Consider the following 16,340-nt stretch of genomic DNA (forward strand, 5'->3'; position numbering starts at 1 on the left):
TATAATCCCCCTCAAATCTTACCTCTCTTCTGTTTGCACAGGCCGTCTCTTTTCTTCTAAGTCAACAGCTTTGCTAAGCGGGACAAACTAATCCATGCTAATATATTCATTCCATATTATTCATTGTCAACTCTCTCCTGATAAGTGCAGAATGTAAAAGTTGATTTATAAAGAAAAAAAAATCGTCTCAAACTGAAGGAGTGGTGAGGTTTAAGGAAGGGTGTTTAAGTTAGAGAAAACATAAATATGACATTGACTGATAGAAACTATTTTGGAAAAAGAATTCTGAAGCACAGTCAAATTGAAATTCCTTGTCTGTTGCCTTACTTAGGGCCGGGTCTGATGGTAATGAGTAGCAGAGGAGCTGTGACACTTCACATAGTATTATTCCTAGCTAAGTCCTTATTTTCTGTGACGTTTCACCCACATTTCCCATTTAAATTCCCGCCTCCTCTAATTCCTGATACTCTCCTTATGGTGAACATTTCTCAGCTTTTACACTTGGACTCTTCATTATATGCAAAGCTTTCAACTGACCTCCCGATATTGGCTACGGCTTTTATTTTTTATACTGTATTTTATATTTCCCCCCTACCAGTGACAGCCCTGCATTCTTACCCCGCCAACCGCTGACAACTTTCCATTCCCACCCACTTCCATTAGTGACAGCTGATTCCTCATTTAGAGAATTAAGAATTCTGCCGTCAGAATGTGCTTTCCACTTTCACCTTAGAAGAAAGGAAAAAGGGGCCAGGAAACTGTTCTAATGATGTGAATATTCCAGCACGGTTTGGCACTCTGCTGCTTGTCTCTCTTTAAAAACGTCTCATCCCATAAATAATTTATCACAGAACCTCTGGACATCAATTACAGAGACTCAGCATTTTTTCAGGGCAGGATTACAATATTGCAGTGTGGCTGCCGGAGTTTGACTTTGGATGTTTATTCCAAGGGATGTCCTTGAATCATCGGAACTGAAATTGAAATTTCATCATACTCAACCCCCTCCCCCTTCCTCATTTCATGGAGCAGAGCAGTGACACAAGAAAAACAGTGCGGGGGCTTCCAACTTCAGTCGTCTGTTAGCTTTGCACCCTGGACTACGATGGTTCCCCGCTCAGGAGCCCGTCAGCTTCAGCTTCCTCGCTGTGCTAAACTAATTGGGTCTGTGGTCTGACACCAGATAAGGACTAGGCCAGCGCTACTTTAAACGTGGCATAGAATTAGTATTTTTTTATAAAGATTTTGTTTATTTATTTGATAGACCAAGATCATAATTGGGCAGAGAGGCAGCAGAGAGAGGAAAGGAAGCAGGCTTCCTGCTGAGAAGAGAGCCCGATGCAGGGCTCCATCCCAGGACCCTTGGATCATGACCTAAGTGGAAGGCAGAGGCTTTAACCCACTGAGCCATTCAGGCACCCCTAGTGTTTATTTTTTTTTAATATTTATTTGAGAGAAACAGACCGAGATAGCAAGGAAACATGAAGGGGGAAGAAAGGGAGAAGCAGGCTTCCCGTCAAGCAGGAAGCCTGATGTGGGGCTTGATCTCAGGACCCCAGGATCCTGACCTGAGCAGATGTATAACTGTTTTGAGCCACCCAGGCTGCCCTAAATGAAGTGTTGAAATTTCCAAACCAGGTACTTGAAACTGCAGAATTATGAGACGCTTCAAATGTAGTTGCAGGTGCACTTTAAGAGAATTGTTGCTGTGAATATTATCAAGGTGGTTCCCATTCATGATTCTGTGGCCTGACAAGCTAGAGCCATGAGCTTCCTTGTTACATTAAAGGACTTTGTGTTCAGTTCCTATACGGATCTGTCTGTCCATAAGTACCTGCCCATCGGATGACGCAGAGTTCTGGGTACAAGAGATGATCTCCAGGCTTCCTGCTGAAAATGGTTTTATTACACACATCATGAATAAGTCGCTATGCTTCCCTGTGGAGAACTACCTAATCACCAGAGACCATTTCATAGATTCATTTTATTTTTTTCATAGTATTAAAAACATGCCTGGAGGGCTTCCTATATGCAAGAGTCTGCACTGAAAATAGAAAATCAGTTCTTTGCCCTGGTGGGGAGGGGGATTCCCTAGGCAGAAGAGAACTATAGAAAACCAACTATAACTTTAAGATGGTAATAGAATTATCAATGAAGAGAGTATGAAGGAAGTAGAAAGCAGGAGTACCTGCCCTTCGTGGAGGTGCTCTGGGCATTACAGAATGAATGCATTACTAAGGAAGCTGCGATTGTGGAAACGACTTCTCAGGCTAAGGTAGAGCCAATCCTTAACACTGAGCTATGCTCCCAGTACAAGTGGTGAAGCAGCTGAAAAGAGCTGGAAACGGGACAATAATAAAAATATTAATTGTACTCTGGATGCTGGAAAAAAAAGCAGGTTTGTCTCTTTCCCTCATACTCTAATTATTGTCTGTGATCATTAATAAAGTAAGTGATGCTCAAGTCCCAGGAGGTAACTATCACAAGTCTTTCACTTATAACTAGGCCAAAATAACACTGTATGTCAGCTAATAGAACTTAAAACTTTAAACTTCTTATATATACAAATATAAAACTAGGCCAATGGACACATACGCTGATTTTTATTTCTCGGGATTAAGGAATTAAGATTGTTTACTTCAGCAATTTGGATTTATAATTTAAGCATAAAGATAAATTCCAGGGGCACCTGCGTGGCTCAGTTGGTTAAGCAACTGCCTTCAGCTCAGGTCATGATCCCAGGATCCTGGGATAGAGCCTTGTGTCAGGCTCCTGGCTCAGCAGGGAGTCGGCTTCCCCCTCTTCCTCTGCCTGCTACTCCACCTGCTTGTGCTCTCTCTCTGTCAAATAAATAAAATAAAATAAAATAAAATAACCTAAAATAAAAAAGAAAAAAATAAAGTTCAATTCCAAATTTGTCTTTTCTGCTATTGATATTAAAATAAAAACAAATTACTGTATAAAATAGTGTTATAAATGCCAAAAGGAGGGCGCCTGGATGGCTCAGTCAGTTAAGTGTCTGCCTTCAGCTCAGGCTATGATCCCAGGGTCCTGGGATCAAGCCCCACATCGGGCTCCCTGCTCACTGGGGAGCCTGCCTCTCCCTCTCTCTCTGCCTGCCACTTGCCTGCTTGTGCTCTCTCTCTCTCTGTCAAATAAATAATCTTTAAAAAAGTGTCAAAAGGAATTCAAAATAGATTGTAATAATACATTTAGATAAAATTTTTTTATCACTATCAGATAATAATCCATGGAAATCCAAAAGTCTTCTGGGTCTGTTTTCCTTCTTTTACAAATTTCAGGAGTCAAAAAGACCCATTTTACTATCATTAAACACCGAGATGCTTGGTGACATATTCAATTAAGTTATACAAATATCTTTATATGGTGCTTCATGCCAACATCTCTTCTCTATGTATTTATACGTGTCCCCCCAAAATGCATCTGTAAACACAACAGAAACACCCTGATCATTAGTTCACATCTAAAAGTATTTCCCTTGCCGCTAGGTGGCGGCAACATATTAATAGTAGGAAGAACATATGTTCTGAAAGAGGGCAAAACTGAGAGTAAAGAAAAGAAAGTTTAACTTTGTTTTTGTATTTAAATATTTGTCCTGCTATATACTTTGAGGTGATGAGTTTACTGCAGGGAATAGTGTGGAATTCACCAAAGAAAAGAAAGCATGCTTTATTTTTATTTTTTAAAAAAGATTTATTTTTAGTTATTTTAGAGAGAAAGAGAGCACAAGCAAGGGGAGGGGCAGTGGGAGAAGGGATTTTTTTTTTAAGATTTTATTTATTTGACAGACAGAGATCACAAGTAGGCAGAGAGGCAGGCAGAGAGAGAGGAGGAAGCAGGCTCCCTGCTGAGCAGAGAGCCCCATGTGGGGCTCGATCCCAGGACCCTGGGATCATGACCTGAGCCGAAGGCAGAGGCTTTAACCCACTGAGCCACCCAGGCACCCCGGGAGAGGGAATTTCAAGCAGACTCCCCAGGGAGAGTGGAGTCCGATGTGGGGCTTGATTTCATGACCCTGAGATCATGATCTGAGCCCAAATGAAGAGTTGGTCACCTAAACTGCTGAGCCACCCAGGGGGCCCTGATATATATATATTTTTTAATTTTAAGGAATAAATAAAAGATGAGCATTGACTTTGGAAAGTCCATGGGGGTGAGAGAATGTAGATCCACTCAGTCCTGACCTCAGCTTGCCGTTTTTTATTATCTCTCAGGGAATGTTCCAATCGAAAGAAAGTTAAAATAGCAAAAAAATACAATTATATTTAGTAGCATTATAATTTCACTTTTGGTAGTGTTTTTAATGGTAAGTATTCTATAAAGTCTAATAGTGGTTTTGGTGAGAACTGGTAAATTAACCCCAGTAAAAAGCCTTGAATTACTAGAACTAAAAGTAACATGCTAAAAAATCTAAATCTATTCATAGGAGAGAATCCCCAAATATTTCATGATAACAGAAGTATCAAGCATTATAAAAAGTTCAAATGCCACAGGAAAACAACAGAAGATGCTAATACTAATAGCTAAAGACAGAACCTTCAATAATGTCGTAGCACGACGAATGATACCCAGGGATCTTACAGCCCTACAAAATTACCCACCATTCTTGTGAATATTTTCCTAACATAAAAACTTGATTGTAATTTAATTATAGGTGAGAAGCAGCACAACATCTAAAACTATAAATTATCCCAATCAGGTGTTTTGTTTCTCATCAAATATGTGTATACTGACACATATATAAAATTATTAACAGTTTCTAAGATTGTCATCATATGACTTACATAAACTATTAAAGTACCACTACGAATTATAATTGAGACAGAGTATCGGTATCGGTATCTCTTCCTTAGGTAGGTACCATTATTATCAACCCTGCACTGAAGAGACTCTAATTCTTTCTCCTATCCTTCGAATTCAGGTCAAGCTTATAAAAGGAAATTTTTTCCCACACAGACCGTCTTAAATAAGACAAGGGGAAGAGATGTTCCAGTAATACAATGGGCCCATAACTTTAAACTCAGAACGGAGGACTTGGTCCTGAAACAACTACTTCTTTGAATTTCAGGTCCTTCGTCTGTATTAGGAAAATTAAGCATTAGTCCCCAGTGTGGCTATATGCTTAAATGTGATAATGCATGTTAAGAATCTTGCATATGCTTACATGGTTTTTGAAGTATTAAGATTTCTGTTCTGAATAGTTGATGTATTCCACGCAGGTATTTAATATTTATTGGAATCTTCAGTGTCTTTAGGCTTAGCGTAAGATAGAACCTTCTTCTTTAAGCATTACATCAAAACCCATGTTGAAAAGACGCATTGGCTGTATGAAAAAGAATGAGCCTGACTTGAGTGGATAATTCTTGGGACTAGCTATTAAAGTATTAATGTCAGCCATAAGAAAGAAAGAGACATCACTGAGCTGGCATGAGGGGGCGATGATAAAGAACAGAAGTTCTAGCTGCGGAGATTTAACTGATTTTCATAGCCCCGCCCAATGGTAAGTGCAGCTCAAAGAAATGTATCTGATTAGTTATCCACGGGGGAAATGAGACAGTTAATGTGTGACTTTGGTATTTATCTTGTGAGGGTTTACATTTATAGTTGCTCCGATTACTTAACAAGTGACTTCTAGACAACCCATAATATGTCAGTGGTCTCTGAACCTGAACGTTTATTCTGATAACCAGTAGTATCGCGGTCCTGAGTGTTTGAGTATTGACCCACGTCGTCTTCAAAATCTCATTTAATCTCATGAGGGGGAAGAAAACAAGAAGCCAGAATTTCAGGAACATGCCTAAGGCCACACAAGTAGGAAATGATAGACGTTTCGGAGCTCCAGACTGTGATCTTGATCATTGGCTTCCCACAAGGGCTCTGTGATGGCACAAACCCCTCCACTGCAGAACTTCTAGGTCCCTCATGAGCATGCATAGCACTTAAAGGTCTTGCTATGGAGTAGATTTCAACTCAGTAGGTGTGGGTGGAGGCTGGTTGGTGGAGGTTAGCTCTAACAAGATCTCAGGTGATTCCAATACCCTATGGTCCGTGGACTACACTTTCAATATCCAGGCACCAGACCACTACATCTGCACACTGCTTTAGCAGGAGCCCAAACCGAATGTCTCGGGCAAGCTGGTTCATGCTTAGTTTACTGCTCACAACTAGAATATCTAGATATCTTAGTCCAACAGAATTGCCATGAGATGACGTTTCCTGAGCCTCATTAATGAACCTGAGCTGATCTAATGTTCAGAAATGGACATGATTTTGATTATAGGGTGAGCTTTAGCATATAATAATTAACAGTGATAGACAGTCTATACTTCACTTATTTATTTATTTATTTTTAAGATTTTATTTGTCAGAGAGAGAAGGAGAGAGCACAAGCAGAGGGAGCAGAAAGCAGTAGGAGAAGTAGACTCCCCGCTGAAAAAGGAGACTGATGTGGGACTCCATCCCAGAACACTGGGATCATGACCTGAGCCAAAGGCAATTACTTAACCCACCAAGCCCCCAGTCTCTATACTGCACTTCTTAAATATTGGGTTATTTGGTCTTCAAGGTAGGTCTGAGTGGTAATGGAGTATGACAAGTATTTTTGAGGAAAGAGACCCATGACAAGTGATGATTGCCGTGAGTCGCTTTTAGAGCTATGACCACACAAAGATGCCCAAATTCTTCTCTTCTGTCAGCTGATCTTGATGTTTGGCTATGTTCCATTAACTGATTAAAAGTAAATAGATGCAAAAATAAATAAAAAGCAAATAGACACAAAATGATAGTACTGAAACAGGTAAGATGTGGCCACATCCTTATTTTGCTTTAAATACACAGATAACCAAGGCCGAAGGAATTTGGAAGCATTAAGGGTAATTTTCTATGGTTATTAAATTAATAAAAACCTATCTCATACAAACAACAAAGCTGCATATATAATTTTATTATGCTGCTAAAATCAAAACTTATTTACTTATTTATTCTTATTTACTCCCAGGCCCTGAGTCTTATTTACTCCCAGGTAAATTTTACTTATTTAATCCCAGGCCCTGAGACCACCTGTGAGATAGCTGTACCATTTTCCTCCGAGACCCTCCGGGTTTGGTGTGGCAGAGCAGGAAACTGGTTATTTCACCTCTTGTGTCTATTTTAATGAAACTAAATATGTGGGAATTCCTTTTTTTCATATGCAGATGTTAAAAGTTTTATGAAACCATACTCAGAATTCAGAGTTGATCTCTAAATGTCAAATGGTAAACTATCCTTAGAAGACTAATATTTTCACAGAAAAAAAAAAAAATCCTTTTGAGTTACTGTGGAGACTAAAGATAAATCAAGAAATGCTGTCAGTCACTAGGAAAGGAAAATGACCAAAGTCTCTATATTTAAAAACACTTGAGGATAGACAGCAAAACTTCTTATCAAGCCTGGGCTTTCCAAACATATTTGTGATTTATAATGTTAATTTTCTCCTCATTGACAAAGAATACCTTCGTTCTTGACAGAAATGGCTGCACGGCCCCTCTTTATCACATTGTGTTCACTCAAGCTTGAACTGACTTTAATAATAGGCTTATGGGGCGCCTGAGTGGCTCAGTGGGTTAAGCCTCTGCCTTCAGCTTAGGTCATGATCTCAGGGTCCTGGGATCGAGCCCTGCATCGGGCTTTCTGCTTGGGAGTCTGCTTCTCCTTCCCCTCCCCATCCATGCTCTCTTTCACTATCTCTGTCTCTCTTAAATAACTAAAATCTTTTTTAAAAATTAAAAAAAAAAATAATGAGCTTACTTTGAAAAACCGTGTTTTCTTCAAGTGTACACTTATAGCTCAAACTAAAGACTGGGTTTATTCTGAGTTCATACCGATACCCCTGAATGATCCACTTGTACTGAACGTTCTGTGCAGAGATTCTCCATGGGAATGCTCCAAGCGTGCTAAGCAACAATCCCTAGGACTCTGTCATTAGACGGTCGTGGGTGGGGAGGTGTCTGAAAGTGTTACTGATGGGTGTACCGGGATGACTAGCCTCCCCCCAACCCCAACATTATTTATTTCATATGGAAGGGACCATCACAATATCTGGCTAATAAAACAAAGAGTTCAGACAGAATTATCAGGGACTAATTTTCTTCATTAAGTTTTGCCGGTGTCTTTCAGAAAATAGAGGTAGCACAGAAATGAACAGATAAAAGAACTTTGGCCTACCTGCGTCACTTTCATCGGCTGTTCCTCTGGGACACTGGTAGTTCCCTCCTCAGTTCCTTAAAGACACCAAGCTCTTCCCAGCTCTCCGCCTTCAGATTCGTGCACGTTCCCTCTGCCCACAGTTAATATCCCCAGTTTTACTCTTGGGTTTCTTTGTGATTTATGCTTTCATAGTGATGCATTTCCTTGGCATTGCTTGCACTGACTAATTTGTCTACCTCATTTAACGTGTCTTTTCTACTAAACTATAAGCAACGTGAGAGTAGGAATTTTGTTTTTTCACCCCTGTATCCTTATCACAATTCACATTGCTTGGCCCCTAGTAGTGCAGTAACTATTTGTTGAAGAATGGGGTTTGGGAAGTAGAGGAAATTGCTGAGGCACTGCTCATGTTTATATCCTTTACAAGGGCTAGTGAAGAATGCCTTGTGCCTGTGGAGGCAATTAATGTGTTAAATTTTTTGAAGGCAGAAGTAGAATCTTTCGTAATAAAAGAATTGTGTGATGTGATTACGAAGAAATTAAATCCTAAATGAAAGCCTAAATCCTTAATGAGAACACACTTATGATGAATATTTGAATGTCTTGGATGAAGTATTTATGAGCTATGATTTGCTGGGATTTGTGGACCAGTCCCAGGAGCGGGCCTCTTGGCTCTCCCCTACATACATACACTAGAATAGTGAGAGTACTATGGAAACCTAACTGAAATTGCCTCTCGTAGAAAGTCATGATCTTTTAGAGTATTATTAAATATTTGGTTATCCTCTGCTGTAGTTTGGAGTGTACAGCACCATTTTAAAATTCTTACAATGTGTTAGTTGTTGCTTCTGTCCATCCTGTTGACCACGGAAGTATTGCTGAAGAGATTTCTGGTGTTTAAATAATAAGAAGTGAAAAACAGAGTACTTTGACACTTTAATTTTTATTTTTATTTTTAATTTTCCAAGAGCTTAAGCTTATTCCCCTCAATGCTGCAGTACCCTGGGCTATATGAGTAAAAAGCAACATCCAGGTAAGATACCACCATATGGTCTCCACCAAATAAATACTAAAATGTGGCTCAAACTATACTTAGAAGTACAGTTGGTCAAAAAAGGTAATTTCTGAGAAATCAGGTTCAAATTCTTCATCTAGGGATATTCTGGAAATATGCTATGGATGGAACTTTTTATTAAGTTATGAGAATTAAAGGCCCAGGAGGAAATGTAGTATTACTTCCTAAAAATGTCCGAATAAAAGCTATTACTTCGAATAATGTGTTCATAGATAATTGTTTAGACATTAGAAACAAGCTCACACAGGCTTGCACTTACACATCTTTGTTTTACTCTCCTTTATGAAGGAAGACAAACTGGGAAAGAAATAAGATATTCCACCCCCAAAGGCCAGTAATCCTTAAAAAAAAAAAAAATCCATTGTGCAAAAACTATTTTTATGGTTCCTGTGAACTTATGACAAGGAATATATCCAGGAACAAGGCTTTGAAATCTAAGCTATGTTCCATTGTTTGCAGTTACCTTGGATTTTAACTAGATGTACAAGTTGACTTCTGACCATGGGGAATCCTCTCCATGCATGGATTTATGGATTGTTGAGGCCATGGCAGATAACCAGTTCCACAGAAGCAACTTCATGTTCTTCTGAGGAAGATCCATAGCACTGTGGAACAAGGAATATAAGTGAGCGATGCCACAAGAGACTGCAAATGGGGTTATCAAAATACAACCCGCAAAAATGAACTCTGAAGGTGGAGAATCTACAAGGAAAAAAATACTTAGTGGTTTCACTGTTATGTGAAGAGCACTGAAATTCAGTAGCCATGGCATGTGCTTCTTCAGCATGTAAACAGCCAACCTATCTGTGGATTCCAAGCTCATTAAGTAGACAGTTGAATAAATTTGTAAAAAAAAAATCAGCATTGCCAGAATTAAAAAAAAAAAAAAAAAAAAAAAGTCAGGTGTCTAGAGGGGGAAAACACCAAATGAAACTATTCAAACTGCAGTAATAAAATATTTGGCCTTTAATCATGTCCAATTAAATTGCATTTGAAAGCTCCCCCTCCCCCACCCGTAGTCATAAAGAAACACACCAATTTTTCAACATTTTATAATGGCCAAAGAAGGGGTTTACATAGGTATGTTTATTAGTGGAACTCACTTTTTAATTAGTTTTTAATAGGTTGCTAGTCCATTTTAGCCTTAAATCAGTTCCATCCCATTCTCAGTCCCTTTCCTGAGGTCTAACAGTTAATGTCGTCGACCATGAGGAGCGCTTCCTGGGGCACTTTGGGAATCATCTGCTTGGGGCTTAAATAGGGACAGTTGATAAAGTTCTCTCTCTCTTCCTCAGCCCCCACTAGGAACGATAAAGGCATTTCTAGAGGTAAAGGATTCTCTTCCTCTCTCGGCTCCTCTTCCTCCATCCCCTCCTCTTCCTCTTCTATATCGTCCTCTTCCTCTTCCTCCTCCTCGTCCTCCTCCCCCTCCTCCGCGCAGTCAGCGTCTTCGACCTCCTCTTCATCTCTGGCCTCTGCCTCCTCCTCCTCCTCCTCCTCGCTCTCCTCTTCTTCCTCCTCCTCCTCCTCCTCCTCGCTCTCTTCCTCCTCCTCCTCGCTCTCCTCCTCCCTCCCGTCACACTCCTCCTCGTCACACTCCTCCTCGTCGCACTCCTCCTCCTCCCTCCTCTCGTCGTCGTCGTCCTCCTCCTCCCCAGACTGTGCGGCGGGAAACTCGTGCTCCTCGTCGGGGTCGGGACTGAAGCCCAGAGAGGGATTCTGCGCGAAGGGGTACAAGGTCTCCCGCGGCTGCGTCTCTTCCTCGCCGCCGCTGGGGGGCGCGTCGTTCCCGGAGGAGCCCCCGGGCGAGGCCGCGCCGCGCGCCTGCGCCTGCTGCGCCCGCAGCGCCTCCTGCTGGCGCTCCAGCTTCTCCTGCTGCCGCATGTCCTCGTAGATCTGGTTCATGATGAACTGGGTGGTGTTGCGCGGCGCCCGCATGCCCGGGGCCCGCCACCCGTACAGGTTGACCGGCCTCAGCAGGGTGCTCAGATCCACGGGCGGGCTCCTCGGGAAGGAGCGGCGAGGGTGGCGGCGCAGGCCGCGGCCCCTGCGGCCCCAGCGCTTCTTCCTGCCGGGGGGCCTCGCCCAGCCGGGGTTCCAGGGCCCGCGACAGCAGGAGCAGCAGCAGAGGCAGAGCGGGTGCACACCAAACACCCGGATCACTTGCACTTGGCCGGGAGGCTTCCAGAATCCGGCCGGAGGTGGGCGCCAGGGCTCTCCCCAGCGCCCCCAGTTGGAGTACACGGCCCAGTAGGGCCGTCGGGGTGGTTGGAACCAAGGGCCCGGACCGTGCTGTTGCTTCGGCTGTTTCCTGGGGGGCTCATACTCCGACTTGGGACCATAGCGGTGGCGCCGCTGGTTTATGGGAGCGCCTCTGCGCCTTCGGTGGCAGGTAGACCAGGTACCCAAGGGGACGGAGGACGCCCAGCCGCCGCCCAGGTTGAGAGGGTCCTCCCTGTTGTCCAGGGTCTGGGTCATCGTCCAAGGAGCTCCCCCGGAGGGCTAAACAGAAGCGTCCTAGAAGCTGTCGTCGGTTGGCCTGATCTGAAGGTCTGCAGAGCCTCGTCCGTCTGGGCAGCACCACGTGCCTGCTATTGGGAGGGCAACTTTCTCTCCAAGAGGACCCCCTTCTCCCTCTTCTCTGCTTGCTGGATCGCTCTTCCTTCGTAATCTCTTGTCTTTCGCACCCAAGTTGTCTCGCCCAGGTGGGTTGGGCGGGACTGGGGCAGGGTAAGGATGGTGGGGGAGGAAGGTGTTGGTGGGCGACGCACGGTGAGACCCGCTCCCGGGTCCCACACACACCCGCCTCGCCGGAGGCGCGGGCTGGGAACCGGGGAGGCAGGGGCTGCGCGTTACCTTGCTGCTCCCTCCCAACCCAGGCGCTACACCGTCGCTGTCCTGGCGGGACTGAGCCGGCGTGGGTGGCTCCGGCCTTTAAATACCGGCCGGAGGCCCCCGCGTGCCCACCGCGTCCTCGGTTGCCCAGGGCGATAGCCAATTGGGGTCGAGGTCGTTCTCGCTGTGCGAGGAGGGGGTTCCGGGTGGAACGAGGTGCCCCGTGAATGTTCGCAGGGGGCTTGTGACGCAGGTTTTGAAAGCGGGAAAGAGGACCCTAGGGGGGTTGTGCTTCCCAACTCAGACAACATTTGGGGCAGTTAATTTGAAACTTTTGTACCACCCGGAGGTGCGGGGATAAAGATGGACCTTGAGCTGAACTCCTTGGAAGGGGGAAATCTCCCTCGGAAATCTCCCCTCGGAAAACTCATATGTCTTACACCTTTGGAAGTCAAGAGGATAGAGGGCAAGTGCCTAGAGTTAGAAAACGGGACCCCACTCCTTACCTTAGGGCCTGTGCACACTCTTCTGACTTCTAGGGGGTTCTAGTGCATCACACGTGAAACACGACCACCACCATTTATTGCGTGTGCTTGCAGCAAGCATGAGCTCACCACATGTAGTCCTCACACCCGTAGGCTCTGTGTAGTGGGTATTGTTACGGCGCCTCACAGATCAGGAAATTGAGAGGTTAAGTTACTCAAGCTTGTGGGCATGAGGAGCTTTGGGGCTAGTATTTAAATCTAAGCCGGGTTGGCCCCCAAACCAAAGTCTTAACCACATGGCTGCACTCTACTGCCCATCCACCTTAAGTAGGACTCTTTCGAGGAGTACACGAAATCCTTCGGGGAAATGCTTTGCTAATTGTCATACAGCATGTGGTTGTCCACTAATGAAATCAATAGTACCAGGATATATATAGTGGGTTTACTCTTGAGAATAGAAATATGCCAGAATAGAATATACGTCTTATAGTAATAGAATAGAATAGAAATATACGTCTTTTGGTAAGTCCCTTTGTCTACCAGACAACACATACATTGGGAGTCTTTGTAACATTATGGTTGGGAATATGGGCTTTGATTTAAATTAGCACGAACCTACTCTGAGGGATACAGTAACGGTGGATATAGGTCATGGTCCTTAGGCATTCATCCAAATCCATAGAATGTACAATATCAAGACTGAACCCTATTGTGATCTATAGACTTTGGGTGAAGATCATGTGTCAGTGCAGGTTCCTCAGCTGAAAGGCACCTACCCTTCTGATGAGGGATGTTGGGCATGGGGGAAGCTCTGCATGAGGGGGGAGAGGGAGTATATAGGAAATCTCTTTATATGGGAAAGTATATGGGAAACCTACTACATTTTTAATATGAACTTAAAATGGCTTAAAAAATGAAATCTATTCAAGAAAATGTGCTTCAACTTCGATTCAGCAATGACGAACCTCTGTGAACCTCAGGCTCCTAACCCATATGGAGTGTAGAGTTATAATGCCTTTTCCACGGAGCTGTGTTAAAGGTTAAGGTATTTCCTTAACGCAGCCAATGCAAGTACCCCAGGAGCGTGCAGTCGCTGTTAGCTATCATCATTGTCATACTTAAATAGGACTTTAAAAGAAGTTGATACAGTGTATGTAAAGATAACCAACCCTGTGCATGAATGCCCAAATCGGCACCCCTGCCCTTGTGCCCTTTTCTTGTCCCATTTATTAGAAACATCAAGGACTAGCTACCACGATCGATCCTAGAGAAAACCACCTCAGAGTGTATTTTTTTATTGCTTTCCTGTGGTGAGTGGAATGATGGAAAATGGAACATTGCCCAGTGGGCATCCGAGTCCGTGCAAGCCTCCAGTAAATGATGGAGAAGTAAATGTGGGAAAACCCCGGAAGCCTGCAAAGGTCATTTAGGCCTTCCTGGTTGAAAATGGAGAACAGGGTGGGGGATCTTGGATCAGGACTCCAACCGCTGCCGTGGGACCTGTAGACTCCACAGGCTTCATCCAATTTGGTTTGCTCTGTGGTTTGCTGGAGAATGGCCTGCTTGACTTCAAGTACAGAATGCTGACACTTCTAACCCCCAGTGTCCCTTTCTGGATATAGAACCATGCATCAGGCTATTACTCTGCCCTTACTCTGCTTAATTCAAATTGGAATGCTGATATTCCAGATTTATTTTTCTGGGGACCTATGTGGTTATACCTATTGGGTTTTAATTGGGAACTTTAGAAATTGACCATGTTGCTGTAGTGGATTTCTCATCAATTTCTTCTTTGTTTAAAAGAGATAAACTGGGGCGCCTGGGTGGCTCAGTGGATTAAGCCGCTGCCTTCGGCTCAGGTCATGATCTCAGTGTCCTGGGATCGAGCCCCACATCGGGCTCTCTGCTCAGCAGGGAGCCTGTTTCCCACTCTGTCTCTGCCTGCCTCTCTGCCTGCTTGTCATCTCTCTCTGTCAAATAAAATAAATAAAATCTATTTTTTTTAAAGATTTTTATTTTATTTTGCTTATTTGTCATAGAGAGAGAAGTGAGAGCAAGCACAGGCAGACAGAGTGGCAGGCAGAGGCAGAGGGAGAAGCAGGCTCCGTGCCAAGCAAGGAGCCCGATGTGGGACTCGATCCCAGGATGCTGGGATCATGACCTGAGCTGAAGGCAGCCGCTCAACCAACTGAGCCACCCAGGCAGCCCAGTAAAATAAATAAAATCTTTAAAAAAAAAAAAAAAGAGAGATTAACTCACAGAAAATAAAAGCATTGTTCCTGTATAGTTTCTTCCATGGTGACATGCATTTCATATTAATTCTTCTTATTAAAGAACATTAGCATGGTATTGTTCTTGCTCCTTCCTTACTCTTCTTAAGAGAAACAGAAAATTATGGTTTATGATTTGTAGTTTTTTTCAGTAGACTGGCATTGTAATTCAAATTGTTCATGTACTGGCAAATCACCCAAGAAAATTACCACCAGAGCATGTTAAACGTAACTTTAAGAAATGCAATTAAGGAATTTTAAAAGACCTCTTTTAATTAGCCCATATTCCTTAAATACTATAAAATAAAGTGTTTTAATATGTAGTATTAGTTTTCTACTGCTGTGTAACAAATTCTCACAAACTTACTTAAAATAACACACATTTGTTATCTTGAATTTTCAGGTGTTGGGGATCCAGGAATAGCTTAGTTGGGAGTTTAGTTGGGTCCTCTGCTCAGGATCTCACCAGACTACAGTCAAGGCACCTGGCTGGCTTGGGTTCTCATGTGGGGTGCTCCATTTGGGAAAATGTATGGCAGAATTTATTTCCATGTGGCTGTGTAAGTGAGGGCCCTCCCTTTTAGCTGTCTGTCCGCTAGAGGATGCCTTCAGGTTGGAGGCCACCCACAGGTCCTGGAGGTTGACAGCCATTCCTAGAGATTATTCTCACTTCCTTGCCATGGGCTTTCTCAGTAGGGCTGCTCATTCCTTCACGTCAGCAAAGCAGATCTCCCTAGTGCTTCCTAGCACAACGAAAACACACACACACACAACACACACACACACACACACACACACACACACATATGCATGTGTATCATAGTATGAGCTTGATATTGACATTAATGACATCTGCCATCTTTGTCATATTCTGTTGGTTAGAAGCAAGACCCAAGGTCTTACCAGCATTCAAGGGGAGAAGGTTACACAAAGACATGAAAAGCAAGAAATGTAAGGTTCACTAGGGGATTACCTTAGAGGATTCACCACACAGACCAAGTAAATTGAGTAAAATACGTCCTTCATATCAACTAGTATGACTTTATTTGGGAGACTTGAATAGCATGCAGCATTCTGAAATTCCATTAAATGCTGTATGAAAGCATAAGTTACGCTATGCTTTATGTTATGCAGGATGTTACACTGTTACGTTGAAAACACACTGCTATCTTGGTGTTATTTTTTTGTGCATTTGTGTGAATTGAAAAGGATGAATGCTAACACTTGATGGCAGTAGTAACTCATTCAAAATCCAGTCAGTGAAAGCCCCCCCACCCCGCCCCCCATATACAAAACAAACTATAAGAAGATAGGTACTTCATTTTTATATTTATCAAAAATGGCATATTTAAATTATTCCAGATTGCCAATATTTACTATCCTTTATTCTGGTGCAGTGTAATTGGGTATATTTATTAGATTTTAGCATTTTTCAATTGGCTTTTGGAAAGCAAGCCTCTGCTAATTAAA

General features: G+C 43.0%; 1 protein-coding gene and 1 long non-coding RNA gene across 2 annotated transcripts in view; one reads left to right on the forward strand and one right to left on the reverse strand.

Moving 5' to 3' along the window:
• LOC131839250 (uncharacterized) overlaps positions 1 to 16,340 on the forward strand; it is a 79,045-nt gene that overhangs the window by 41,961 nt on the left and 20,744 nt on the right. The window lies entirely within an intron of this gene.
• CCER1 (coiled-coil glutamate rich protein 1) lies at positions 9,181 to 12,258 on the reverse strand. The gene is made up of 2 exons (XM_059186498.1): positions 10,384 to 12,258; positions 9,181 to 9,885 (listed from the first exon to the last, which is right to left on the reverse strand). The coding sequence occupies exon 1, from the start codon at positions 11,756 to 11,758 to the stop codon at positions 10,466 to 10,468; it is 1,293 nt and encodes a 430-aa protein (XP_059042481.1). The 5' UTR covers positions 11,759 to 12,258; the 3' UTR covers positions 9,181 to 9,885; positions 10,384 to 10,465.

Source organism: Mustela lutreola, chromosome 8, assembly GCF_030435805.1.
Source record: "Mustela lutreola isolate mMusLut2 chromosome 8, mMusLut2.pri, whole genome shotgun sequence".
NCBI lineage: Eukaryota > Metazoa > Chordata > Mammalia > Carnivora > Mustelidae > Mustela > Mustela lutreola.